The sequence below is a fragment of the Gouania willdenowi genome, chromosome 4 (assembly GCF_900634775.1).
Source record: "Gouania willdenowi chromosome 4, fGouWil2.1, whole genome shotgun sequence".
Classification (NCBI taxonomy): Eukaryota; Metazoa; Chordata; class Actinopteri; order Blenniiformes; family Gobiesocidae; genus Gouania; species Gouania willdenowi.
Genome location: NC_041047.1, coordinates 18,518,514 through 18,546,240, shown reverse-complemented (window position 1 = coordinate 18,546,240; position 27,727 = coordinate 18,518,514). Strand labels below are relative to the sequence as shown.

General features: G+C 40.7%; 2 protein-coding genes across 9 annotated transcripts in view; both read left to right on the top strand.

Moving 5' to 3' along the window:
- myo9b (myosin IXB) overlaps positions 1-19,425 on the top strand; it is a 55,030-nt gene extending 35,605 nt beyond the window's left edge. The window contains exons 11-45 of one of the 8 annotated variants that reach the window (XM_028445341.1): positions 751-867; positions 1,020-1,154; positions 1,288-1,409; positions 1,587-1,728; positions 1,853-2,048; positions 2,484-2,559; positions 2,920-3,012; positions 4,225-4,338; positions 5,728-5,767; positions 5,865-5,987; positions 6,081-6,161; positions 6,362-6,472; positions 7,589-7,714; positions 7,794-7,943; positions 8,085-8,245; positions 8,334-9,425; positions 9,783-9,858; positions 10,035-10,135; positions 10,572-10,690; positions 11,015-11,208; positions 11,325-11,432; positions 11,523-11,693; positions 11,774-11,815; positions 11,898-12,009; positions 12,095-12,168; positions 12,480-12,672; positions 12,773-12,901; positions 13,000-13,105; positions 13,192-13,323; positions 14,136-14,259; positions 14,487-14,537; positions 15,173-15,288; positions 17,234-17,376; positions 17,497-17,550; positions 17,836-17,976. In XM_028445341.1, the coding sequence (XP_028301142.1) occupies positions 751-867; positions 1,020-1,154; positions 1,288-1,409; positions 1,587-1,728; positions 1,853-2,048; positions 2,484-2,559; positions 2,920-3,012; positions 4,225-4,338; positions 5,728-5,767; positions 5,865-5,987; positions 6,081-6,161; positions 6,362-6,472; positions 7,589-7,714; positions 7,794-7,943; positions 8,085-8,245; positions 8,334-9,425; positions 9,783-9,858; positions 10,035-10,135; positions 10,572-10,690; positions 11,015-11,208; positions 11,325-11,432; positions 11,523-11,693; positions 11,774-11,815; positions 11,898-12,009; positions 12,095-12,168; positions 12,480-12,672; positions 12,773-12,901; positions 13,000-13,105; positions 13,192-13,323; positions 14,136-14,259; positions 14,487-14,537; positions 15,173-15,288; positions 17,234-17,376; positions 17,497-17,510 (4,884 nt within the window). In that variant the 3' untranslated portion in view covers positions 17,511-17,550; positions 17,836-17,976. Of the gene's footprint in view, positions 1-750; positions 868-1,019; positions 1,155-1,287; positions 1,410-1,586; positions 1,729-1,852; positions 2,049-2,483; positions 2,560-2,919; positions 3,013-4,224; positions 4,339-5,727; positions 5,768-5,864; positions 5,988-6,080; positions 6,162-6,361; positions 6,473-7,588; positions 7,715-7,793; positions 7,944-8,084; positions 8,246-8,333; positions 9,426-9,782; positions 9,859-10,034; positions 10,136-10,571; positions 10,691-11,014; positions 11,209-11,324; positions 11,433-11,522; positions 11,694-11,773; positions 11,816-11,897; positions 12,010-12,094; positions 12,169-12,479; positions 12,673-12,772; positions 12,902-12,999; positions 13,106-13,191; positions 13,324-14,135; positions 14,260-14,486; positions 14,538-15,172; positions 15,289-17,233; positions 17,377-17,496; positions 17,551-17,835 lie in introns of those variants that run through there. The other 7 variants (XM_028445336.1, XR_003673958.1, XM_028445338.1 and 4 more) reach the window with 7 other exon arrangements.
- Positions 19,426-20,806: 1,381 nt separating this feature from the next.
- use1 (unconventional SNARE in the ER 1 homolog (S. cerevisiae)) lies at positions 20,807-26,328 on the top strand. The gene is made up of 8 exons (XM_028445344.1): positions 20,807-20,921; positions 23,561-23,610; positions 23,711-23,789; positions 23,867-24,019; positions 24,160-24,175; positions 24,252-24,282; positions 24,862-25,024; positions 26,011-26,328. The coding sequence occupies exons 1-8, from the start codon at positions 20,823-20,825 to the stop codon at positions 26,191-26,193; spliced, it is 774 nt and encodes a 257-aa protein (XP_028301145.1). The 5' UTR covers positions 20,807-20,822; the 3' UTR covers positions 26,194-26,328.
- Positions 26,329-27,727: the final 1,399 nt, after the last annotated feature.

Below are 27,727 nucleotides of genomic sequence, written 5' to 3'. Positions count from 1 at the left end.
TCCTGGCTACTCTGTATTTGTTACACAGTAGAACAAACATGATCAACAACTAATTCTAGAGAAAAAATGTCTGTGTTCACCAGAAATTTGGGAAATCAAAATGGGGTCAAATCCCAAAAAAGGTTGGAAACCACTGGCTTAAAGCTGATATCCAGAGTTTCTGAGAAATCTATGTTGATGTATGATTCTGTTGAAATGCGAAAAAATACCTTACTAGTCTTTTACTGTGGTCTACTGCCGGTAGCCAAGTCCCTCCTTCGTCCTATAGACCCCCATACAAATAGAATCGATCGCCGAGTGCGCCCAGCCAATAGGCTTCGACTTCCTGTTTTAAGACTGTCAATCAAAGTGAATGCGGAACTGCGCATGGAAACACGTTACAACAGAAAACAGGTAAATATGATTTTGGCTCTTACCTGACCTATAGACCTATATCAATGCGACCCGATGCGACCTTGTTATGTTCCACGATGCGTGTGTAGAAAAGTAGGGGCGTTGCTTCTGGTAGATTGGGAGAGGCAGTGGGAGGTGGTGGATCTGTTTAGGGCGGGACATCGATACGTTTCTCAGAAACTCCGGATAGCAGCTTTAAGTTGTCAAATATTGTTTTAACCTCCTCTTAGTAGATGGATTTTGTCATTTTTTACTTTTAGTATCTCTGTCTTGTTGTTGTTGTTGTTGTTAGGTTCTATAGCCTTGTTTTCTCAATGCACTCTACTGTTGAGTGAGTAGTTATGTTTTCTCCATCAGGCAATCACAGCCAGAGACTCCATGGCCAAATCACTGTACAGTGCCCTCTTCGATTGGATCGTTCTGCGCATCAATCACGCTCTGCTCAACAAGAAAGACATGGAGGAGTCTATCCCGGTAAAGACACGCACACAGCACTGCTCTGTAACCCTAAAAAGATGCAATCAGATATGTAAATGGAGTTCATTTTTAAGTTAATAGCGGATCATTACAGAATGAATATTTTGTACCCTGTGTCTCCCTGGTGCTCAGTTTGTGTTGTTTTTCAGTGTTTGTCCATCGGTGTCCTGGACATTTTTGGCTTTGAGGACTTTGAGACCAACAGCTTCGAGCAGTTCTGCATAAACTATGCCAATGAGCAGTTGCAGTATTACTTCAACCATCACATCTTTAATTTGGAACAGGTGGACTGTTTGTTTTACTTTACCCATCAGCACTTTAAAATGCACACCTATGCATGATTGGCTCCTCTGGGTGGTTTAAAACCACTACAAAACTGCAAACCAGACTGAAAGAGCTTGTTATTCCTTGATATAGGAAGAGTACCAAGCAGAGGGAATCACCTGGCACAACATTGACTACACAGACAACGTTGGCTGCATCCATCTCATCAGCAAGAAACCCACTGGGTTGTTGTATCTGCTGGACGAGGAGAGCAAGTAAGATCAGCAGCGGAGGCTTCAGTTTGAAATGTGTTGTGTAGCTAATAATAGGCATACATGTTGTAGTTGTTGTTTTCTAATATTTCTTTTCTCTTCCTGTCACATTATCTGCCTTTCTCTGTTTTTTTTTTTTTGTTGTTTGTTTGTCCCTTTCCTCCATTTCCTGGGCCTTAGCTTTCCACATGCCACGGATGAGACATTATTAGCCAAATTCAAGCAGCAGCATCAGGGGAATAAATATTTTGTACCTACTCCAGTTATGGAGCCTGCATTCGTCATTAAGCATTTTGCTGGGAGAGTCAAATACCAAATCAAGGTAAAGTAAAAAAACTAAATGAAAAGACCATGTTTGTTAAAACATTCTCCAGTCAAATGTCACACAGCTATGTTTATTTATTAGTTTGACTTGTCTAATGGTTATTTTCTACTTCACTCAACAGGATTTCAGGGAGAAGAACACGGATCACATGCGTCCAGACATTGTTGCTCTGCTGCGAAGCAGTGACAGAGCTTATGTGCGGCAGCTCATTGGAATGGACCCGGTGGCCATGTTTCGATGGGGCATCCTGCGAGCCACCATCAGGGGCATCGCTGCTTTCAATGAAGCTGGACGAGTGTGGGCAGCTAAAACCGCGGGTATGTTTTTAGTGTACGATTTAAGAGTTTTAAGAATATATTTAACTAGTGTCAACACTGGTTGTCATGGTAAAGGTTTCAATGAAGGCAGGCAGCATGGTGTTCTGCATTTGTCATTACTGTCATATCTGCAAACCAAAGCTTCAAAGTGCTGCAGTTCCTGCTCTCTGTAATTAGGATTTCATGTCAGCAGCATCGGGAATAATGTGGAGGCCACAAATTTTAGGCTTCACCAAATTTAACCTTTTTCTCTTCAATTTACAATCCCTCATACCATTCTGCTGCTTTTCAGTGGACCTTATTGACCTATGACCCTCTTTGTATGTGGATCACTGATTAGATCAATAGAACAATGCAGGCAGAAATGCTGCAGTCATTGACAATACATTTAGAAGTAACTGTTCTGTCACTTGTTTACCCTTTTTTTTTTTTAAGGTGTTGTACGTCCAATCTACAGAACGCCTTTAGGAGAGCTCCAACGGTCCAATGCTCCAATAGAGCGAATGTACAAGTGAGTAATGCAAGCAATTTGTTGATTATAAAACACATTTGACTCTGTTGGTTGATATTGGTTTTTGAGCCATCAGGCAGCAGGCTGGTCATATCTGTCTGCAGTGTTACCTGAGAACAAGGTGGCAAACTGTTGGTCTGGGTTCTTTTTTTCAGCTGTGTAATGTGTTTATTTTCAACATGACTCACAATAACTCATGAATCGGTGTCCTTAAAAAATTCACAGAAAATGTTGAACACATTTCACACACACCTGGACAAAATACAATGTATCCTCTTTGCCTCCATCCCTTGTATCGTCCTTTTCCTTTTAGTGACCCCAGTGTGTGTGTCTTTTCTCCTCTTCCTCTCCCCTCCACAGACGAGCATCTATGCTCGATTTCTACTTTGATCACTCTGAGGAGCGCCCTCTAGAGGCTTTTGAAGACATCTTTGCTAGTTATGAGAGTAAGAAGTAAGTGAATTTAGTGGGAAAGCAAAGAGATTGAGGACATGAGGCCAAGCAAAAAGGAAAAGGGCTTACCTAGCGGCTGATGTTTGTATTCAAAGTTTACATTCTGTTTACTTTAAAAGTAAACATTACAGCTTCTAATGTATAGCATGTCACATCTCAGAGGTAGAGCAGTTAACAGTGTAACACAGTGTAGTCCAGTGAACCATCAGTTCACAGTAATCCTCATGAACTTATGATGATCCATTTCTTTCCTCTGGTTTATTTTTCTTACTCTGGAGTGTGTTTTGCTCTCTTGCTCCGATTAGCTGTAGGGATTTACCTCCAGCCACTGTGAGGATATAGAGGCACACACAGAGTCATGCATGTGGAGAGATCCAAAGAAAACCTTTAGAAAATATAAATTTACCTTTAACACTGAGCCAAAATCTTGTTTTTTGTCTTTTGTTCTCCCAATTATACAGTAGCTGTTTATTTAATGATTTTGTCTTTTAAATAAGCAAACATGCAGTAAAGGTTAGACTGACAGGCTAATTTATGAACACCTATTCCTTCTGCTGTCTGGCCTCTGTTTTCACGATCAGTCCTGGTAAGTATAGAGAGTAATTGCATGGTCAAGCTTGCGTCACAAAAAAAAACCTCATATTTAACCTCACCAGCCCCAGTGTCCAGTGTAACCTCAGCCCCAGTGCAATATATTTAAAACCTCACCGGTAACAACAGACAGGCTCACAGACAATAACCACCACAGCATGGACATTGGACACAGATGGACACTCTTTACGTAACGTCAGCCCAGTTGTGCATGTTAACTGTGTGAACACTACATCTTCATGTCCTTGTGACACTTTCTGTGTGTGTATGTGTGTGTGTGTGTGTATTTCCTCTTAAAATGGGTATGGCTGCATGGGTTTTGCAGTCCAGTGTGACTGACAGGCACTTTGTAGATAAATGTTGATAATGGGAAAGACACAAATGAGTATTGTTTTCATCCCGAAGCTTCCCAGCTGTTGTGTTGCTTGTGCGTTGTATATATCTGGGGTGTCCTAACAGTAGTTTTCTATCATGCCCTACCCCTTTTTTGTCATTCCTCCCTTTCTTTTCTGGCAATTTCAACTTTCACTTCATTCTCCCCCTCCTGCTTTCCTTTCCTTCCTCTCCTGTTTCCTTTTATTCCCTGACCGTGCTGGTTCTGTGCACGCTCGCTGTGTTCAGAGACATGCATGGTGAGATCATCAGCTCCATTAAGAACTTGCAGCTGGATGGTGAGGACCCTCGCAAGTTGCTGCAGTCCTGGGGTCGCATCCGCTTCCCCCGACACGTTCTTCAGTGAGTCTGCAGGCAGAGCGGGCACCAGTTTCTCTCAGGCTGAACATACTCCTAATAAAACCCTGTTTAAGCTATAGTTTATAGCTAATGTGTAAGGTTCTCCCACCAAGTCAAAGATGATTAGTTACAGCCAGGGGTGGAATAGGACAAAAATTCAGCCCTGGCATTTTCTATCCAGAATAGCCCACTACATTATCAGCAGACACCATGTAGAAGCTGTTATTAAGTCAGTGATTCTCAACATGTGGCTCTTTATGTCCTAATTTTGATTATAATTCCCCCAGAAAACCTTTGGTTTATTTCCTTTGGCTTGCAACTTCCTTTGTCCATTTTTTGCCCTTTTTCAAGAAGTTCTGACTGACTTTAGCTATCTTTTACCAATAAATATCCCTTTTTTTTTCCCATTTTTTGTCAATTTTTGCATGTTCTTTTTGACACTTTTAGCCATTTTTTGTCCTTTCCTAAATTTTCTGGGCTACTTTTTTTCCAAATAAGCTAACTTTTGCCCACTAATTACCACTTTTTTTCTTTTTTCCCTACATTTTGCCTTTTTTTCATTATTGTTTGCCACATTTTGCCCATTTAAGCTACCCTTTGTCATTACATGCCACCCGTTTCCTCTTTTTTTACCCATTTTTCGGCCACACTTGACTGCTTTTGGCCGGTTTTAGTCACTTTTCACTCTTTTCTTGCCACTTTTGGACCATTTTTGGCCTCCACTCGCTCGTCAAAAAAAGAAAACATAGCAGACTGGACTGGCCCACTTTGGGTCCACGGCTCAGCAGGACATTGCCCGGTATGCCAGATGGCCAGTCCACCCCTGGTTACAGCTGACATTTAAAGCCACTTTTCAAGTATTTTATGAGTAAGTCATTTAAACTAGGCTAATAAAACCCCTTCATTATGTTATTCATTTGTTATCATATGCGTTTCCTTGAGGTAAAAAATGTCATGAATGCTTCTCATGCATGAGCATCAACAGAAGAACATCGATGGCATGCAAGGACATTAAGTTTCTTGACTTTCCCACATTTGAAGCAATGACAATATGGATGAACCTAAACATGATTATTCTAAGTAGGAGTGAGAGCTAGAAAGCATGTCTATTTGTGTATGATGAGGCCTCTGCTGGTCTCGCTATGTTATTGCATCTCCTCGTCCCCTTTCCTTGTTCTCATCCTTTTTTCCACGTCACCTAACCCAGCCTCTGTTCTCTCCCATTGTTCATTTGTGCAGGAGCAGGTTTTCTGTCATCACTGACTGATGTCGCATGAAGTCACCCATCTATACTAACCAGACTTCACTTGTTGCATCCGCCACTTCTGTTCCATTCTCAAACCGCAGGGCCTCGTCTCTCTAACTCACCCTCAACCTTTTCTCTTTTCACAGAAAAAACAAGAGTGTCAAACAGCGGCAGGCGATCCCAAAGGTAAACCGGAGCACAGGAGGAAATGTAAACTAAAGTCATTGAGGTCAATGAAGCCTGATCGTTCTAAAAAATGAACATGTGTATTTCTGTTGTTCAGCGTTTGTTGGACTCTCGATCGTTAAAGTACATTGTGGGCCTCACGCTTCAGGATCGAACTACCAAGTCTCTGCTCCACCTCCACAAGAAGAAGAAGACTCCAAGCATCAGTGCTCAGTTTCAGGTAACATGAACTGCTATTATCATGCAGCTTGTAACCACAATGGAGAGCTTCTTCATAAATATGAGGGAAATGCTTGTTCTTGTTTTCCTTTAGACGTCACTGACTAAACTGTTAGAAACTCTGAACAGAGCCGAGCCCTTCTTCATTCGTTGCATTCGCTCAAATGCAGAGAAGGTACACTTTTTTCTTTCTTTTGTTCTTTTATTCAAACAACTTCATGGTCCTGGGGAATGTAGTTTGGTTTGGCTGTTTGTGGCCTCATTGGGTTTAATACTGAATCATTTTATTTTGTACTGTTGAATATATTGTGAATAATTGCATTTAATTTGACTGACCCTGCCAAATATGCTTGTTTTGTAACTATTTGTGAGCAGAAGGAGATGTATCTGGACGAGGCCTTGGTGGTTCAACAGCTGCGATACACAGGAATGCTGGAAACGGTCCGAATTAGGAGGTCAGGGTACGGAGCCAAGTACACATTCCAGGTAAAGCAAGTCGTCTTCTCCGCTCTGAGAATTTGTATACAATTCTCTTACAATAAATCATAATACTGCACCATGTGTTAATGATAAATTCTTTAGAACTTTAAGACATGAAGTCTACAATTTTACATACATACAGTATGTTGTCATAGGCTACGTACACATTGCGAGCCTTAATGCTCAATTCTGATTTTTTTGTTGAGGTACGATTTTTTTGTTTGGCAGTTCACATTACCATTTAAAATGTGACCTGCATCATACTCCAGTGTGAACTGTTTGTGGCTCCGAACTGACCCGCATGCGTATTTTTGCGTTTGTCTCAAAGTTTTTGTGTATTGGGAACCGGAAAATGAATGAGAAGGTGCAGAGGAGGACGAGGAAAAAGAGAGCCAAATATTTTGTTTTGGCTTTTTGCTGTGCTGATTTGCTTTTAAACACACACCATTCTATAATGTGAACCCTCAAGCTTTGACCCAAACTCAACAGTTAAAACCTCATTTTGTCCTCATAGAAATTACATATTTACATTTGTTTTAATGGTAAGCCCGCTTTTATTAACAAACAACTGTTAATGTCAACATCAGATCAGCGCACGGGGAAACAAGGGAACGTCAAACATAAACAGGTGCAGTGCGTGCAAGTGATCTATTTACATAATCTATGTATAAAAACTAATGACAATATATGTGCGGAAAAAGGATTGTATCAACAGTGGCTGCTTCAAGTCTGTTCTCTGGTCCACTGTGAGCAGATGACAGTGCGCAGCTGCATTGTTGCGCTCACTGCTACAGCTGCTGCTACAAAGTGACATCAACGTATCAAATGCGCATCAAATCCACCTTGGCCGTTCACACTGAGGTCGCATTGCAAAAAATCGGATAAGTATCGGATTTAGGGCAACATATGAAAGTGACCTGGGTCGGATTTGAAAAAAATGTAATTGTGCTGTTCAGACTGTGTTTAACAAATCTGATACAGGTCGTATATGGGCAAAAAGATCAGATTTGGGACGCTTTTGCCTGCAGTGTGAACGCAGCCATATACAATGTGTATGTGAGGTTGGCCAGATGCTTTCCATATGTTAAGTATCACTCGTGTTTTTTTTTTTTTTTTTTGCAGGATTTCATTGAACAATTCAGAGTTTTGTTGCCAAAAAACGCCACAGCTTTTAAAGAAGAGATCTCGACACTGTTTGACAAGAAACTGGGACTCGACCCCACCACATACCAGATAGGCAAAACAAAGGTGCTATGCTCAATCCCTCTTTTTATTCCTAATTCTCACATCTCAAGCTATTATTACTCATACTCTTCTGTGTTTACAGGTTTTCTTGAAGGAGCTGGAGCGACAGCAGCTGCAGGACATGCTGCACAAAGATGTGATGCGCAAGATCATCTTCCTCCAGCGCTGGTTCAGAGCTCGTCTGCAGAGGAAGGAGTTTGTAGACATGAGGCAGGCTGCCATCTTGATCCAGGTAAACTCAATTGCAACATTATTTTTTAGATCTTCTGTTATTGCAACAGCAGCTTTTTTCCCACACTGTCCATGTTTTGTTTTTGATTTAAGAAAAGAAGAACAATCCTGATGTTTGTTTGTTTTTAATTCCGTCCGTTAGCGGTCATGGCGACAGTACTGCCAAAAGGAGCAAAAGAGGCGAGCAGCCACTCTCATTCAAGCGGTGTGGCGAGGACACAGAGGCAGATTAGAGTACCACAAACAAAGAAAGGGTGCTACAAAAATACAAGCGCTGGTCAGAGGTCACTCAGCGCGAAGGAGGTAACAATGAAACACTCTATATACGATGGGGGAAATGCAAAACTTTACTTTTATGCAAAACATAACTTTCCTACAAATTATGTCTTAGGTGCCAGTCCATCCGAGAGGAGAAACGGAGAGAAATAGAAGAGGAGGAAGCTCGTAAGAGAGCAGAAGAAGAAGAGAGAAGGAGAGAAGAAGAAGAGCAGAGGAGAAAAGCTGCAGAAGAGCAGGAAAGACTCAGAGTGGAGGAAGAAGAGGCGAGACGAAAAGCAGCGGAAGAAGCAGCAGCAGTAAGGAGGAAAGCAGAGGAAGAGGAGGCAGCAAGAAAGGCTGAGGAAGAAAAGAACAAAAGAGAGGAAGAGGAGCAGCGACTGGCAAGAGAACCTCAAACAAGAGAAGATCCTGATATTGAGCTGATCACAGAGGAGACGCTGGACAAGAACCTTCCTACTCAGGAGGTGGAGGGGGAAGAGAGCAGAGACGAAGATCTGGAGGATGTAGACGAGGAGTTAGAGACCAATGGTACCCACGCAGAGGCGGGACCTCTGCTGGATGAGGAGGATTTGGACAACCAAGCACAAGGATTGTCAAATACCAGTACTGCTCTGCCCTCTGATGGGGTTACATCTAACTTTTTACCACAGTTTTTTAGCACGTTTCCGGGGCCGGACAAAGAAACCTGCGCTACTTCCACAACGTCCATTAAGAAAGTACAACCCCTACGTAGTAACAGCAACCAGTCCACCAGGAGCCAGGAGAAAAGAGAGCAGAGGAGACGACGAGGCCTGGAGCACAACCAGAGAGAGACTGAACGTGCTGCCTCATCCTCATCTTCATCATCTGTAGCCATCAACACGGATCAAACAAGTCGCTCACAGGACATTGATATTCTAAATAAGCATCCAGACAGCGCAGAACTGGACCAGTACACTTTTGTGGCCTGTAAAGTGAAGGAAGACAATGGGGGGAAGAAGGAGACCAAAGATTCTCCTCCTTCCTCTGTGCCAGTCCGGCCTTCGACGTTGTCTCTTCAACTTATTGACTCTTTGCCTGAGAGAAACGGCCTTGGTGAGGGAGTGGGATCAGTGAACCTGCAACGCCGCCCTGGTGCCATTAAAGAGAAGCCAGAGAAGTGGAAAGGGCGACGGAGTGATGGAGAGCTCACCGAGGGCGTTGAAAGGACGAAAAAACCACCGCTGTATGTTTTGTTAGAAAACATTTTTCAATCAGCCTTTAGATGGATTTGATATTAACAACAAACCTGAAAGACATAATATTGATTGTAATGAGGCAGTAGTACTCCTGAATGAGCTATGACACACTGCGTTTATGTCACAGCATAAACTCATTATAATAATACAGTCATAAACTGTTATCATGATTAACATTTGTTTGTTAATCAGCTACAATGGATTTATCAGTTCTTATAGAAGAAAATGGAACAAAGAAAGCTATTTAGTTTCAGTGTTTGTTTAGTTTTTTTATTGAAGACGCTATTTCACAAAATGTTCTTTTTGTTTAGATTTAATCTTTTTTTCTTTCTCTCTGTTCATAGAAGTGATACAGCATCTTCCTCTTTCGATGGTTACTCTCCTGGTTTCGAAGGAGCTGGTGCTGTTGCAGCCAGAGAGGTATTTTATATGTTCTAATGTTCCTCTGAAGAATATCCATAATGAAGTGTCGACTGATGGAAGTGAATAAAGAACAACTCTAGATATAGTTGGATTTTTTTTCTTCTTTTTTTTGTGGCTTATTTAGTGTTTTACACAAGTCTAGTCAGTTAGCAGTGCTGTTCTTTGTTCAACAGATTGTTTCTCCTGGAGACATTCATAGCTCCTTCCGAAGGAAACATCAAGAGGGATCAAGTCATATGGACTCAAGCCAGCCTATCCCATCTACACCAGACAGGTAGAGACTATAGTTAACACACCTGTTCCATCCTGGGCTGTTGATAGAAAGAGTGGAAAATTAGAAACTTCTATAGTACTGTTGGGGAAATAGACTCTACACTCATTTACAAAAAATGTTTATATTTCACAACCTGGGACAGATTTTTAGATTAGAGTTGTATTACACACTAACTGCAAACTTCTGGATTCCTTCAACCCAAAGTCACAGTGAATGTATCTTCCAGATGTGAACTGGCCCTGACTTTGCTCATACACAAATAAAATGAAAACATGCCTTTCATGTCATTCTTTTGGGGGGAATTTCTTTTGTATTTAATATGTTAAATTGTAAACCCAGATTATTATTTGACAGTTTGTTGGTCATTTCCGCTAAAAAAAACAAAACAAAACGTGTAATACAGTGCTTCAGCTTCTCTTGTCTTCATGGCCTGCAGGTCAGGAGGTTTTTTCAGCAAGATTTTGAAGAAGCGACCTCACAAAGAAGCTCAGACTCCAGACAATGGAGAGTTAACTCTAGCTCAGATTCTCAGTGAGAGAACGACACCAGGTGAAGGTAAATCAGACACAAGATTTGTTTAGTCTTTTTTCCCCCTGAACCATGTTGAGTGATCGTACTTCCACCTCACGGTCGGAGAATTTGGCAAGAAAACACAGATGTTTTATAATGATTTTACACAAGCCCAGCTAATTCCACTTTTTGCTTTGTAAGAAAACATAGACCCATGCAGGATTGTGCACAGTATTAACCCAATACCTTTACTCTGGTTTTGCTTTGTCATGGATACTCATGCAGCTTGATCAAGTTGGAAAAGCTTTTCCACATGAACATTCACCATTCATTTTTGTTGCTATGTTTGAAAACAATTCCTCCTCTTAGCACCAACATCTGGACACCCCTCTCGGACGCCTTCCATGTCTCAGAGTGACCGTCCTGCTAAAGGTTTAGGAAGAAATCCTACAATTAAGATAAGTCGTGCCACACGGGTGTCCGAGCAATGGAACGCATCACTCGACCGAGAAATCACCAACTCCAACGAGTTGCGGCATCTCGACGAGTTCCTTGGTAACCAGGTGAATAAAAGCCAATATGTTAACCACTTGGAAAATGTTCTTATCCAATTTTTTAATTGATGATGCCAATTGGGCTTATAGAGGTGTGACAGAAAACGGTTTGTATTCCACTCCAGGTCAATGATTTCCGCTCCAGGGGCAAACCACTGTCAGCCGCAGAAGGCATCTTCATCACGGCAACCATGCAGTTCAGAGACACCATCAAAGCCATGTATTCCCTTCCTGTGAGTGTGAAAGCAGACATGAAACCTACACATCATACATACTCAGAAAAGCTATTTTTCTTCATCCTCGCATCTTTTCTTTCTAAACAGAAACCCACTATTGGCTACAAAGGTCTGATGACAGGATATCAGAACAAAGTGATTAACTTGGCAGGAAACAAACAGAAGGAAGAGGTCCAGCTCGTGGTCAACCTGTTCCAGTCAGTGCTGGATGGCTTTATTAGAGGAGAGGTGAAGAAGGAGGAAGCTGAGCCTGCGAAGGTGACATACTTTCCTTTCCCCAGCAATCCAAATATTTAAAGATTGACTTCACGCAAGTTTTCTATTTCTGTCTTTTTCAGCCAGCCAAAGCCCGAAAGAAAAGGAGGAAAAAAGATAAAATTGTAAGAGTACACGGATTGTACATTTTCATTTTTTGTGTTCTTAGTTGTACAGATAGCAGATTGTTGATAATTTTCGTAATAGGTGGAGAGCCCCCTGGATCACGTCTTTGTCAACTATCAGGTCAACATAATGCAGTCCTGTGACCAGTGCAGCTCTTACATATGGGGCATGGAGAAAGCATACATGTGCAGCTGTGAGTTGACGTCACAAAAAAGGCTTAAGCTGCTCATTTGTTACATATACAAGGATTTAAACAAATAATTTGATCCATCCCACAGGTTGTAAAATGGTCTGCCACAAGAAGTGTATCTGCAAAATAACTACGGATTGCTCCTCCTTTTCAGCAAGAAAGGTACGTATTGTCATTAAGACGGTGTAGACGGGGTGAATGATGAGGTTTTTCCCATGCACTGGGTATCTTTTCACACATAATACTATACTTTCTTGTGCACACATGGATCTACCTTAGAGTTTTCTAGGATTTTCTTTTCTCACAAGCTCTGAAAAAGAGTTTGAACCAAAGACGACCAGCAGAGCAGCCCCTAATTAGGATGTGTGGAAGCATGATTTGCTGAAATGATGCATATAGTTTTAATGTGAAAAATTGATTTTTAAAAGCATTACTGTAGTGGTAGTTGCATAACATTATGTCCTTATTGACAGAGTGACGAGGAGTTCACGGGGCAGCACTTTGGAGTGCGTGTGTGTCACCTGGTGAGTGATAAGAGCCCTGTGCCCATGGTGCTGGAGATGATGCTGGAGCACGTGGAGATGCACGGCCTCTACACAGAGGGCATCTATCGCAAATCCGGCTCCGCCAATCGGATTAAAGTGCTGCACCAACGACTCGAGACCGGTGGGGAAAAATAATTGTTTGCACCTTTTTTCTTTTAAGCCTAGACTATTAGCTTCTGAAGTGTATTTCACTGGTAAATACATGTTTTATTTGTGTTTAGACCCTCATTTGGTGTGCTTGGAGGACTATCCCATCCACACGGTGACAGGCCTGGTGAAGCAGTGGCTAAGGGAACTCCCAGACCCACTCATGACATTTACACATTACAGTGACTTCCTACATGCCGTGGGTGAGGACAATATTCCCCACTTAGACTTAATGAACTATCAGTATTTAGACACAACGGTTGTATTTGCTGGTTAATCTGCTGATTTCTATTATCGGTAGAACTCCCAGAGAAGCAGGAGCAGCTTCAAGCAATCTACAAAGTGCTGGAGGAGTTGCCCACAGCCAACTTTAACACCTTGGAGAGACTCGTCTTTCACCTTGTTAGGTAAAAATGCTGTCACCAGTCTCACACTAGGTTACTTGGCACTAGTTTATATGAATACACCTACAACATTGTGTCTCTCCCCACAGGGTGTGTAAAGAGGAGGCCTCCAACCGAATGTCTTCTAACTCCTTGGCTATTGTGTTTGCACCGTGCATCCTTCGCTGTCCTGACAGCGCAGACCCACTGCTCAGCATGAAGGATGTTGCCAAAACTACCACGTAGGCAAACATTGTATATGTTCATATTGTAAAGGCGACTGGAGTTGAAAATCCGAGTCGATAATATACACATCATTGTCCTGGGTGTGGTTAGTTGCAGATTTCTTTGATGTATCAATGGATCATTGTCCCAGTTTTCCTTTTTATTTTGTAAACACCAATGCATAAGCTTTGATCTGCTTAAAAAAAAACATCTGAGAGCAAAAAACTTGTTGATACAGCAAAGAGAAGAAGAATGAGTCAAATCCAAGAGAAGTAGTCGTCAGTGTTTTCCAACTCATCACTCTGAACAAACCTGGTGACTCACAAGAACCAAAATAGAGAATTTAGATTCTATGTGAAATCTGTTTAAGACATTGTATGAGTCAAATGGAGGGCAAAGCAGCGATTTTCAGCTGGAAAAGATTAGGAAACACTGCAAGCACTCACAAATAGAGGGTGACAATGGTCCCAGTATACTCAAAGATGGGCGAAAAAATAGATGAAACGGCAACGTACACAAAACTACTTCAAAACGACAAGAAAAACATACATAACCCTTTGTTCTGTCCTGTATAATGCTCAGTATTCTAAATGCTGCCATTAATGTTGATAATGTTGCGCTCACATCAGCCCTGCTGTAATAAAAGTTGCCCATCTCTGTTCTATATCCTGCACTTCCAAAAAGTCACTTCAGTGCTGCAGAGGGATCTCGGATGGATGTTGAATACTGAATTTCTACACGTTTCCTAATTTTTGATTCAAACTCAAGCCTCAAATGCGCATAAAGTATTGGGATTCTTACACCTGGTTCTTTCTTCTTTTGTCCACAGCTGTGTTGAGATGGTCATTAATGAACAGATCCGACGCTACAATGAAAAGATGGAGGAGATCGAGCAGCTTGAGTACGCGGAGACTCTGGCAGTCAATCAGCTTAAACTCAAGAGGAAGAACACGGTGAGATTCTATTCCATTCTATTCATCCATTCAGAATGCAGTCCTTAATGTGTTAACTGTCTCCTTGTTTTAGCACGTGACAGGAAATCAGTTAAATTGTACTAATAAATAGTGATATGACCCTGTTGTGTGTTTCCAAAAGCCAGTGAATTTGTTCTTTCCTTTAATAAAGTGAAAAGTAGAAGCTCTTAGGGTTAACATGGCCAATGTTTCTTGTCTCTCTTTAGCACTACCTGCATTTACCCCTCAGGTACTCAGCTCCTTACAAAGGAGTGGTGGTATGTATCATTAAGTTCTCCTGGTACTGTAGATCTAGTGGCTGTAGTGTGTAGTAGTGACATGTTGGAGCACTCATGCATGGTATGTTAGGAGTCGGTGATCCTCTGGCTCTACTCATTTTTAACTCACATTTGAACATGACTTATTCCTTCATACTAACTGGGAGTAGATTGCATGGTGACTGGGCTCATTTCCTGCCTGTGGCATGAAGGATTGGGCTTTTTTGCTGTAGAATGTTGTTGGTTGGTGTTTGAATTAAGGGTGTTCATCTGACTGAGTGAAGATCTCAAACTTCAACATCAATTAGTTCAAGTGAATTGTGTTGGAGTGTTGGCTGATTTACACTTGTACTTGTTTTCTATACATATGTGTTGCATTAATACATTCATTAATCTCCTTTTAAATTAGCTCACCTCACTAGTGTCCATGTGCTGATGCATGAAAAGCCATTCATCTTTATTTGTCTTTGCCTGAACTAACAATTTTTGTCTTTTTTTTTTTTTTTTTTTTTTGGTATTTATATTTTAGTCAAATTAACTTTGTGATTTTAAATAAAACTAATTTATTTTTACCACAAGTGCTGAAAAGGTTGAGTTGGTTTTAGCATCAGAATGTGACACTCTGCCCTTTGCAGGTTCATGAAAAGCCCACTGCTGATCTCAGCGTAGTCCCCGAGAACGAGCGTCTGGACTCGGACACGGAGGCTGAGAATAACCTGGTGGAACGCATCAAGTCCATCAAACAGGAGAAGTAAGAAAAGCTTCCACACCAGTGGAGTCGCAGTCAAAGCAACAGATTGCGTGTAATCCCTCAAAACTTTACTTTCGTGACAGTTTTCAAGCTACGAGTTTAAAGTGCCTTTAGTTGAGACACACAGAATTCACATCTTTGAATATTATTTCACCTCCTTTCAAAAAATTATATTTTTTTTCTCAATGTTTGGATTTAGAGGAAGTTTTTGGAGTACACAAATCCTCCTCTGTGAACACATTAACCCTCATTTATCAACCTTGCATGAAAATGGGTGCAAATTCAAGTGTACATTTGGTAATGTCTGCCCCCCTGTGTGCGCTCTGAGCAACTTCACAACAGAGATTCTGGAGACACACAGATATGATGTTTATATCGACCTCAGTCCACACGCCTTAGGCAATAAATATCACATTAAAAGAAATTAACGATCAAATCGCTTTTAAAAAAGCCTTAAAATGACTAAATGTTGTCCCTTGTCTGTGTTTATCCAAAAAGTTGGTAACAGTAATAATGTGATCTTTTTTTTTTTTTTATTAATTTGATTGTTTAATTCATTTTAATAATCAGATTAGATTTGTTCTGAATGTGTCTGCTTATGCTTAAATGACAGCTGAGGCTTGTTTAATACTTTATTTTCAGTCTCAGTCAGATTTTGCTGTTATGCACCACAAAACCAAAGGCTTGGATTTGCGTATATGTGGTCAGACCAGACGTGAGATCTGATCGTAATAAATGCTTGTCAAAATTGGTAAATACCGAAGCTTGCGTGAATATGGTCAAACGCACGTCGCACGCTGAGTTCTGAACGTACGAACAGTTGATGAACAGTGGCGGATGCTTTAAGACTACAAGGGAACCTCAGCTTCCCCTAAAATCAGTGGTCAAATATGTAGTGTTGTGTGTACATTTCATTGACTAAATATATGACAGAACACATGTATGTTTAGTTCAGAATCAGCTTCTTATAACAGGAAACTGACAGTGACAGCGTGACGTTCTTCATTCATTACCGCAGCGTCACAGTGTTAATAAACTGTGGTGAAGTTCAGCTTCAATTGACTTCAATGGGAGAGGATTTAGGGGTTGATCCACTGCAGTCAAACTAGACGCTCATTGGATAAATGCTCGGTTATGACGCACTTAGTCCCGCCCATCGGACGCCGGGCTTCACAGGAGGTCTATGGAGCAGTGGGCTGGATCTGTCTGTTCCGGACGCTGGAATAATGGATGATGATTGGATGATCTGTCTCAGGCTAATTCAATTTTGATTGACAGCGAAATGAGCCAATCAGAGAGTATGACGTTGTAAGCACACAGGCGGGTTTTTCAAATATTTCAGTCCGTTGCTCTGTGTTGACACGGAGACTTTGCTGATCCTCTCATAGCGAATCAACTTCTGACAAACCTAGTGTCTGTTTTTGGTGTTTGTGGAGACTGTTACTGCTTGTGTTGTGAGACTTTTCACCAAACACTCACACTCCAGCGCGCAGCAGCTACGTGCGTGTGCGATAATCTACAAATAGTTGTTGACAACAAAATGTGAATTCTACTAGAATTCACATTTAAATAAACAGATAAATTTTCTGAAGTAGGCAGAAAATGAGCTTCCCCTGCATGAAAGACCAGCAGCCGCCACTGTTGATGAATGAGGGCCATTATGTCTAACAGCTGCTGTGTACAATCAGAAGTTATGAACATTCTCCTTCCTGTAGTGTAATTTGGAAGCGTTTGACAATTATCTTAAACTTTGTCTTTACCTTTTTAAAATTTAAAGAACATTTTGGTTTCAAGATAAACTTTGAAGTGAGGTTTTGTAAACCAGAATGCAATTTTGCAAAGTAAATTTGATAATACATTTCCTTTGTGTGCAGTTGTTTGTATTTGTTGTGGTGTTTTTTAGTCTCCCGTGTCACTAAGGTCCTTTACACTCGTGTGTTCTCAGGGAGGATCTGGCTTGTCGACTGCCTGAGATGGAGCAGCAGGGCTCAGATCAGGAGAACCTGGACTCCGAAGCGTCGCTGAGCTCAGAGAATCTGTTGGACGAGCAGCAGCAGCGCTCCTCCGCACACTGCTCAGAAGTTGATGGTATGTATTGGACAAACAGTGGGAGCTTTACCTTCCTTCCACGTGTTCCTCTGGCTCACTCGTGGCTCTCTGACTGAACCCCCGGGCACGCGGGGTTCCGCCCTTTGTTTTATGGTACAGGTCTGGACTCATGATGGTGCTGGGGGCGGTGACGTCTGCTCTGTTACACAGCAGGTTGGAAGAACAGCAAACGTGTTTTTGTGTGTTGTGTCTGTGAAAGTGCATGTGTGGCCCCGAGGCATGCTGTCACACTTCAGCCCAAGTTCATTCAGCATCTGCCACCGTGTTTGTTCTGATATCGTTATTGATCCAACTTTTTATGGGATGCCATGTCTGCATGATTTCCCATTTCTATCACCCCATCTTGGACTGATTTGTGAATTGTTGAGCCTGGTAAACTTTGATTTTTACTGCTTTTTTTTTTAGCTGCTTCTGCTTTTTTCTTCTTTATTGTTGTAGGACAAGGTTGTCTACAGCTGAGGAGACACCGACCAATTTGTCCCCCCAAACCTTCTGACCTGTCTCTCAGACCCAAAGTTCCCGGCGGACGTGTCTCTTTTTCCAACCTCACCCCGGCCAGCTCCACCTCATCACTGTCCAGCTGCGCATCCTCAACTTCGGAATTTTCCAACGCTTCTATCAGGCATCTGCTACAACGGCGTAACCCCGTCATCCCAGATACGGTCAAACTCCCACCAGGAATCTGTTCCCAGAATGCATCCCTGATCCCAGCCCCAGCTCTCCTTCCTCCTGGAAACGTAGCGTCTAAGTTCAGCGTCAGGAGAAGAGAGCATCCTGGCCGTCGGAAAGACAGCACTCAGTCTCTGTATATCGACAGCCCTGAGTTTCAGCTCACGTCCAGGTTTCCCTCCTGCCCCCCCTCTGCTTCCTCCTCCTCCTCCTCCATCGCCATGGTTCCATGCTCCCCTAAGCAGCAACAGAAGCAGCTGCAGCAACGTGAGGCAGACAACCCAAAGGGCCAAAGAAGGTTTTCTGACCCAGACATCCCCTATATAGACGATGACGTATGAAAAGGCCTGAACCGTGATGCTGGATTAGTGAAAAAGTTTATTCACAAGAACTGGTGTGAAATAATTGAAAAAATAAAAATAGACATGAATGGACTACGCAGAGGAAAGGGGGTCTGTAAACAGATTGGATGCTCCTGAACCAAAGCCCTGCAAACATGTCTGAAATCCTTTGACTAATAATAATTTACTGGACACTTTGTTGCCAAGCACCTTTTTTTATTGTTTTAATATATTACAATTACTGTTGATGAATTGACTCGTAACGAAACAGAAGTCCTCTACAGCCACAACATTTTTTTTTTTTAACTGTACATGTTCAAAATAATCTTGCAGACCCCAGTCGCACTTTTCTCTTGTTTTTGTCCTTTCTTTGGAGCTATGTTTGCTCTCTGAGGCACTAGCTAGTGCCTTGAAATTAGATGAATCTCATTTCTCATGCTGCCATTGTTGTGGAACGCATTGTACAGTTCTCATAGAGGGAGGGGGGTGTATGTTGGGCAAAGCAGGGGATTTTCATCTCAGATTGTTGTACTAAACCGACATAAGATATGTTCAAAACGAGGACCTGAACATGTGTGTTCTGGTCGTCGCACAAAAAGGACAACTGTCAGTATTTGTTTTTGTTTTTTTTTTAGCGGCCGCACAACAAACAGCAGAAAGGAAGTCATTGCTCTGACGTGGCAAAGGGAAACGAGCGCAGCACACGCCACTTTCTCCATTAAAACGACAAACGAAAGCACAACCCAATGCCATGTCGTCTTTACGTTTGCAAGTGCTTGAACTCCTAAAGACTTACACAAGAACGACCCCATCATGTGCAGGTTCTGCTGAAACACAGCTGTGGCCACATCTGTATGAAATGTAGTGCTAATGTTTCCTCTTGTGATGAATGATGTTTGTCTGGATTACGAGGACGACGTGTTGACGTGTACTGTGTAAACAACAGAATGTGTTTGTGTATGGGACTGAACTGCATGAAATGTAATGATGACTAGTATCAAGATGACAAAAAACAAAACATCTGCTTCAGTGTGATTTTTGAAAGGTTAAGGGTTTATAATTAAAAATGTAAAAGGTGACTAAAAATTGGCTTTTTTCAAACTGAACTTTTGGATTTTATGAGGTATTTGGGGTTTTTACTCTAAAATCTTTTTGAAAATAGTGTTGCTCTTTTATGGAAACAAACACATTGCTTATTGGCAGCAGATTAATCCACTGTTGATTTGCAATGAATTTAGGAAACGTAAGTAACATTTACCTTTTTTTTTTTGGTGAAACACACCTGAAATTCTCTTTTTAATCCAGTCTAATCTAATCTCTTGTTGGGAAAATAACAAAGCTCGGTATCAAATCTAATTTAACCAAGATTTTAACTGTTTATTAAATTAAGAGACTTGTTTACCACACATGACGTTACTGGCATTAAGAAATATTTCAGAATAAAGTACAATAAAAGGGCAGACAAACGCCTTACAATTTTGCAGCTACTAAAAGCAGCAAAGATTGCTACACATAAAATAAAATAAAACCTTTTTTTTACAACAGGGGTGTCAAACTCATTTAAGTTTGGGTCCAAATATGAACCATTTAAGTGGGCCACAGATTTTAGGTGGGGAAAAAGAGAAAATTCAACATTAATTTTGCACTCCAACGTATAAATGACATAAATGATAAAGTATGTCAGTATATCAGTTCTTGCTAGATCGTCACTCAAATTTACCTGATTTTGGGAATTTAGGGAAGTTTTGTAGAATAATTTGAGGAAAATTTAACAGATTTTGGAAAAATTGAGAGGTCTTTCAACATTTTCACATTGAAAATGACTGCTGTCATGTGACATAAGCACTGGAGCTCTGCAAGTATTGTGGATTTTAATAGAATTTTTAATTTGAATCTTTTTTCTTAATTGGTTGGTAATCTACAAAACGTTTGATGTTTTTTTTTTTCTCTAAAAAATAGTATTTTCTCGAGTGGGCTGAATTTGATGCTCTCAAGGGCTGGATTTGGTCCCCGGGCCTTGAGTTGGACACATTCGCTATTTTGGAATAACGTATCTATATTCATTTATTTTATGTATGAATAATTAGGTTGCATTAAAAGCTAATTTAGAACAAATTGAATACAATTTTATTTTTATTACAACATTCTACAAAAATATACAAAATGTAGATGTAATGTTAACAGACTTGACTGAAAAACTGATTTTTTTTTTTTAATAATATAAATTTAAAACGTTACTATTTTTTGTAGTTGGTTAGTTTTATATTTACAGTAGCATGAAGTCGAATAAGGTCAATCCCAACAGATGTGTCAGCAGATGTGAGAAAAAGATAGTGGGACGTTCCGTCGATGACGATTCAATGCGTCGTGACGTCAAACTTCTGCGACAGTGATTTTTTTTTTTTTTTCTCCAACATGGCGACTCGGTTGGAGATCAATTTCATCCGTTTACTTTCCCGCTGCGAGTCTCTGGCTTTAGAGAAGCGAGGAGAGACTGAATGGAGACTGGAAAAGGTAACACCACCTTAGTGAGCTCTGTGCTGCCTCCTGGGAGCCGCCGTTAGCGAGTGGCGGAGGTTGTTGTGAACCAGTGTAACAGATCAACTGGTGACACGTTAAACTGATGACCAACTGTGGCGGTAGTGTTTGCGTTCCAGACAACTCGAAACTCGTGATATTTTAATCTTCTATTTTAAAAAGTGCATTGAAAAGCCTCCTGATGTCACAGCTCATACTCTGTAAAGACAGGAAAAAAAATAACCCCGATTTTTTCCGACAATCGGATGATTGACGTCACACAATAATGGCGCGACCCGTGCAAAACCACACCGTCAGTGAGAAAACATCGATTAAAAGGGGTTTTAAGACAAAAACATTACGAAAAACACTATGCAAATATGCACTTATGTTTACAGATCACTGACCGACATTGTTCTGAGGCACAGTGTCGTGTTTTAATGCTTTACTTGAATCATCTTGTTGCGACATAATTGTCTCTTTCTCTGCTGGGCCAAAAAAATATTGTTTTGAATGTATTCATTACTTTAATTACAAAAACCACAATATTTACATTTGAAATACTACCTTAGTCAGCCATGTTTCTGAGACGTTGCATATATTTCACGTTAAGGACGGTGATTATTCCGATGTCCGAGTGTTCTTGAACGCAGCAGTTGTTTTGCTCCATCATAACAAATCATTTTAAAACTTGTTTTTCCCCCATGGAATGTTTATTTCATGTGTGTTTATCCTATATTTGTGTTGTTGATGCATTTGAATGTACAGATTTATTTCAGCTACAAATAGTAAGATTATATACTTTTGAATCTTTATATTCAAGCTAAATATTATTAGATACTTAAAGTATGATATATGTGATAGCAGACATTTATTGTATGTAAAATAAATGCAAGCGCAGTTGTCACCAGAAATGCAATCAGAAGTAACATCAGTTAACACGGTCACAATTTGGATTGCAACACCTGTAAGCAGCTGATACTGACAGCAGCCACGTCTTCAATATGGACGCTGACTGAGCATTTCTCTGACTTTGTATACCTTTAAATACTTGTACCATGTTCGCTCATTATACTCTGTGTGCAAAAAATAAGTAAATATATGAATAATAAAAAATCTTCCATGTTTCTTTTGATTGCAGTGTAGCATAGGTGTTTCCCCCCTCCCTGTTTCATGTGTTTCTGTGCTGAATGGATTTATACAATCATTTTTCAACATTTCATTCAAACATCATCGTACTGTCATGTGTAAAAGTAGCGATGAATTCACACAATTATAATTGTCGGCTTTACGCACATTTTTTCTCACCCTGTTTATGATCAGTTTTGTAAAATTATTTGATCATTATTAAATTCAGTCACACGTGTCATAAATTCAATCTAATCCCTTTCTACCTTGTTTTATTTTCACAGAACGCGAGACTGAATCCTGGGTGTTTTTGCGTTGCTCTTTCCACTCTGTAATATGATCCTGTAGATTCAAGCCACGTTTTCGAGTCTGTAACCAAATCAATATTTGCTCACAAGCCAAACCTCACATGAAACGTGTGAGCCGAGGCCTAATTGGATCACAGTAGGATTCAGGTCATCATATACGTTTAGTAATGTCCTCATATTGTTGTTTACTGTCCACGTGGCCTTCAGTCTGTGATTAGCCTGTTGACTTTTAGTTGATTACAAATCATTGAGACTAAAGGTTACAAACTCCTTCAGTAGCAGCAGCTTGTTAACCAGTTAAAGTATCATGTCAATCAAGAAACATACATGTTAGAAACCTGGCTAAAACCTACTCAGAGATTCAATCACAGATGTTTAGCTGAGAGGCTGAAATCTACTTCGACCAACTGCCCATAAAGCATCACATATGTATTCACTAGGGATGCACCAAATATTCGGCCACCGAATATATTTGGCCAAATATTGCAAAAAAGGCAACATTCGGCCTTCGGTTTTGTGAGTTAAAAGCAAGGCCGAATAGTAGCGTGTGAAGCAATGATGCATTCAAACAACGTACAGTGACTTAGAGTTGGAAAAGTGTGTACGCGTTGCTGCAGAACCAGCAGCAGCACCTCCTTTCCACACACAAACACAACCAGACTCTCTCCTTTCCGCTTACCGCTCTCCGTCGTCCGTCATCGCGTAAAAGTTGGAAACCATCCAATTCCACAACCGAGTTCGTTAGCGCTGTGAGCCACAAATCCATAAACATCCCCATCGTTTCCTTACACTACACCAGGTGTCGCTGCATAAGTTTGGAGCTGACAGAGCATTCAGCTACTGTGCCCCCCAGCTCTGGAATTCGCTCCCCACTAACCTCCGTACCATAGACTCCCTCCAACTCTTCAAATCACAACTCAAAACTCACCTCTTCAGACAATCCTTCTGCATCTAGACACACATTCACCACACCAACACTGTACCCTGTTTTATTCCATTGTACTTGTTTTTATCTGTTTTATTCTGCTGTTTTTATTGTGTTTATTTTAATGACTGCCCTGTACAGTGTCCTTGGGTGTTCTGAAAGGCGCTTTTAAATAAAATGTATTATTATTATTTATTTAAAATGACTCACATTTTCTGAAGTTTTTTATTGTCGAGTTTTGTTGTGCGTCAAGTTTCCTCTTTTGTGTCCTGCAGTACGTCGGTGCCCTGGATGAGATGTTGGTTGCTCTGAGGAAAAGCCCGAGGTTTGTTCACATTTCAGCATTTTACAATAAAATATATTACGATAGTATTTTATGTGTTTAAATGTTTTTGTTTTTGTTTTCTTAATCTGTCCTCTCACAGTAAACCGACAGCAGAAGCCCTGAAGGAATACTCCAGAAAAGTGGATTTTTTAAAGGGACTTCTGGAGGCTGAGAAGCTGGTTAGTGACAAATCTTTGTTTTAAGGTTCTATAAGAACGCTTGTTCTCTACTGAATATGCGTCTCTCTGGTTCCCAGCCTTCACCAACAGAAAAGGCTTTAGCAAACCAGTTCCTCGCACCAGGTAGAACCCCCACCATATCCAACGAGAGGATTCCTGCCACCAAAACCGTTCACATGCAGACGAAGGCGCGCTGCACCGGGGAGATGAGGAACGAGCTGCTCGGCACGGTACGACATCTGTCCAACATCTGTCTCTCAGGTTTTATCCCCGTCAACGTGTTTTTGTGAATAAATTGGAAAAATACCTCCATCTTTATTCTCAAGTTTATGGTGTATAATTTAACCAAATCTCTTCTCTGACCTTGTAGGGCTCAAGCAATAAAGGTGAGAAATGATTCCGATTATTTAGGCCTTTTTGTAAGAGTTACTGTTGGTATTAAAAGGTTTTCTTTCATTCCAGGTTCATCAGGCACAGATTTGAGGAACAGAAGGTAAACCTTTATAATAATAATAATAATTATTATTATTAGTAGTAGTAGTAGTTTTTTTATTTTCTTAGATAGAATAGAATTATTTTACTGCCATTGCACAAGTACAATGCAATTGCACATGCTCCTCCCAACAACATTCAACTACACTTCAAAGATTTAAGCCAAACAGACACAATCATCATAAAAACAACAAAAGGTACGGTAAAAGTCTGTAGGAATCAAAAATTAATCAGTATAACAGTTCATCAGTATAAAAGTGCATGGGTATATGTGAAGACCAACAATTTCAATCATTTATATTGGGGTTATTTAACACCCAGATGTTTATTTAAATACATTTTAAAATGTATCTATTTATTCATTTTTATTTTGTGAATGGGATATTTGATCATCTAAAACATGTTGTTTAGTTTAATCTTTTTGTGTGACGTGGTTTTAGTTCAAGCTTTGATGCAATATAAATAAAAACTTGTCCGAATTAGTGCGTAATGTCAACTTGTGTAAGTTTGTAGTCTGAGTTTTATTGTTGCTGTTTTTTGGTTTGTAAGAGTCTGTAAAATACCTCATGTCTCCGTGCAGCGGTGTCCCCCTGGGCGAGCGTCAGTCCGCCACAGAGCTGGACGCCGTCCTACAGCATCATCACAACCTGCAGGAGAAGCTGGCCGAGGACATGCTCAACCTGGCCAGAAACCTGAAGAACAACACGCTGGCAGCTCAAAACATCATCAAACAGGACAACCAGGTAGGAGGACAATGGAGTGGGGAATGTTGGTTAAACCAGCTGAAATTACTGGGGTGCTATGAATTAGAAACATGAAAAAAAAAAAAAAAATATTGGATTATTTTAATGAATGAGTTAATAATAGTTCATCCTAGGGCTGGGCGATATATCAAGATTCAAGATATATTGAGTTTTTTATTTTGGTGATACAGAAAATGACAACATTGCTTTTATTGATATATCTTAATTTTATATCTTATCTTGTATTAAATACTTGTTTTAGGAGTCGCTGCTTTCACTACTCCTCTAAACAGCATAAAAAGTTCAGTTAGATGATTTCTCAGTGCGTTCTCACCCCTAGCCACAGAACTCACTCACACGTGCTGTCCCTTAGAGGAGAAAAAAGGCAAAAGCAGCAAATATTTCGCAATTGTTTGTTAATAAATGTCTTAGTCCCATTGTGTATTTTCTTTTCCTTTTTTTGTATATTTTGTTCTTTTGTGTATTTTTTGGTAATTTTGGATGTCTTTCTGAGTCTTTTTGTATATTTCTTTTGGCGTGTATGTTCTTGGACATTCATGGTCCCATCGTGCATCTTTTAAATCCTTTTTGTGTCATTTTTTGTTGTTCTTTTGTGTATTTCTCTGTTAATTTGTGTTTTTGTAGTAATTTTGTCTATTTTTTCCTGTCATTTTGTTCATTTATTTTTTGGGGCCGCTAGTCGCCCATGTTTGTGATACACGCACAACTTTGTTTTTTTTTTTTTTTACCTATAGCACTGTGATGTTTTAAACCCTGAATTATCTTTTCTGGTCAGACTTAATTTGAATTAAAATTCTCTAGGTTTATATCATTTATCGTCCTTTTGAGAAAGAATATTGATATGAGTTTTGGTCCATATCGCCCAGCCTTAGTTTCTCTTTCTTGCACTCTTGTTATTTATGTGTTAGCAGACCTTGGCCACTAGAGGGCAGTAACTGTTGGATAATCCAGCCTCTTTCTTTCAGACTCTGAGCCACTCCATGCGTCAGGCCGACATGAACTTTGAGAAGTTGAAAACGGAGTCTGAGCGACTGGAGCAACACACAAAGAAGTCTGTCAACTGGCTGCTGTGGATCATGCTCATCCTGGTGTCCTTCACCTTCATCAGCATGATCCTCTTCATCAGGATCTTCCCCAGGTTCAGATGATGAGCCCTGAACTCTTCTTACATGAGTTATCACCACGTCGGCCTCGGAGCATCGAAGTGCGATTGTAGCAATTGCTAACAGAATAACTCCATCAAACTTAAAAGTTCTTCCTCCAAACATTTAAACACATGTTTTAGGTGTGTTAAAGGAAAGAGCATCTTAAAGTCGTTCAGAAGCACCAAGCAGACTCGATGACAGGAAGTGAGCCTTAAATGTTGAAGCTTCAGGTAGGCTGTGAGCTGTTCCCTATTCTAATGCACTTTGTGACTCACAAGAAGGGAAGTCAGTTTGCAGGGTCGCCATCCAACTAATCAATACGCATCATCCATTGAGCGATCTGGTTCAAATTGGAACAATAAGTAGGTAACATGTCGGCACACTCCAACGTAGATATAAGCAGATTAAATCATTTATTACACACAAAGAGGATTATCTATTCACACGTACATATACACATGTTTCAAACTATGCAGATTCCATCTTTAAGGCTTGGCCTTACACATCTGTCACTAAATCAAAGGAAACGAGGAACAGCAGTAGTTTGTATCCTGACTTTTAGAAGAGTTTGCGAACTAAATGTTTCTCTTTGTGCTCATGTTTGATTTGCCCAACATCTTGTGTGCAGGTTGTTTTCTATCAAGTTGTTTTTGTGCATTAAGGCATTCACACCTGTGACCTGTCTGCCTGTGTTACATTATTTTGACAACTCGGAGGCTTTTCTTTGACGTCACCTGATTTTTATGTTGCATTTTTTTTTTCTTTGTTCCGTCCCCATCAGGTGAAAACCCAGATCTATTTCTTCCCTTCATTCTTCTGGTTATATGTAACTTCACTAAATACACGGTTTGATTTAAAGTTGATCAGTGGGATGATCCAACATCCTGCACACAGTCCTAAACCCTCCGTTGGGCGTGTTCCAGTGCTGATTCTGTGTGTATGTGCGTAAACAGCCGGTGCCTGTTGTGTTCAGTGATGACTGTTGATGAACGTGTTTTTATTGATTGATCCATTGATTGATTGCAATGTGCATTCCTGGCCATGGATCCATAATCCGTGTGGTGAGATCTACGACCACACTTGACTTTGTTTTTGTGATGATTGTGAGTAGTCTGTGTGTATTTACTATTATGGGAGTTGTAAATGACTGATAAAGTGTCCTCTGTGAATGTGGTGGTGCATTTAATGACAGTTAATTTAGTTTCTGGTGTCTGCAGACGACGCCCTCTGTAACCCCGGTGTCCTGATCCAGCCCTTATTCCTAAATTAACTTCACATCTCCTTTTATTGAAGGTGTGAGGGCTAAATAAAGTGCGGTGAATAGAATGAAAGCCTCGCTGCACTCTCGTCAATGCGTTTGACGGCTATTGTGCGTTTGTTTTGCACACACTGAGAGCCCTCCAGTGCTGTCTGACACTTGTAACACGGGTTGTCCTGCTCAGACTTGCAGCTCGCCCCCCCCCCCCCCCCCCCCCAAGCTCTTCCTCTCTCGTCCTGGCCTGCCAAGTATTTTGGGATCCCTGGCGGGTTGTTTGCC

Coding starts and splice junctions, on each gene's coding strand:
- use1 (XM_028445344.1), top strand. CDS start 20,823: ATGGCGACTCGGTTGGAGATCAATTTCATCCGTTTACTTTCCCGCTGC. Junction 20,922..23,560: donor CTGAATGGAGACTGGAAAAG/GTAACACCACCT, acceptor TGTGTCCTGCAG/TACGTCGGTGCCCTGGATGA. Junction 23,611..23,710: donor GCTCTGAGGAAAAGCCCGAG/GTTTGTTCACAT, acceptor GTCCTCTCACAG/TAAACCGACAGCAGAAGCCC.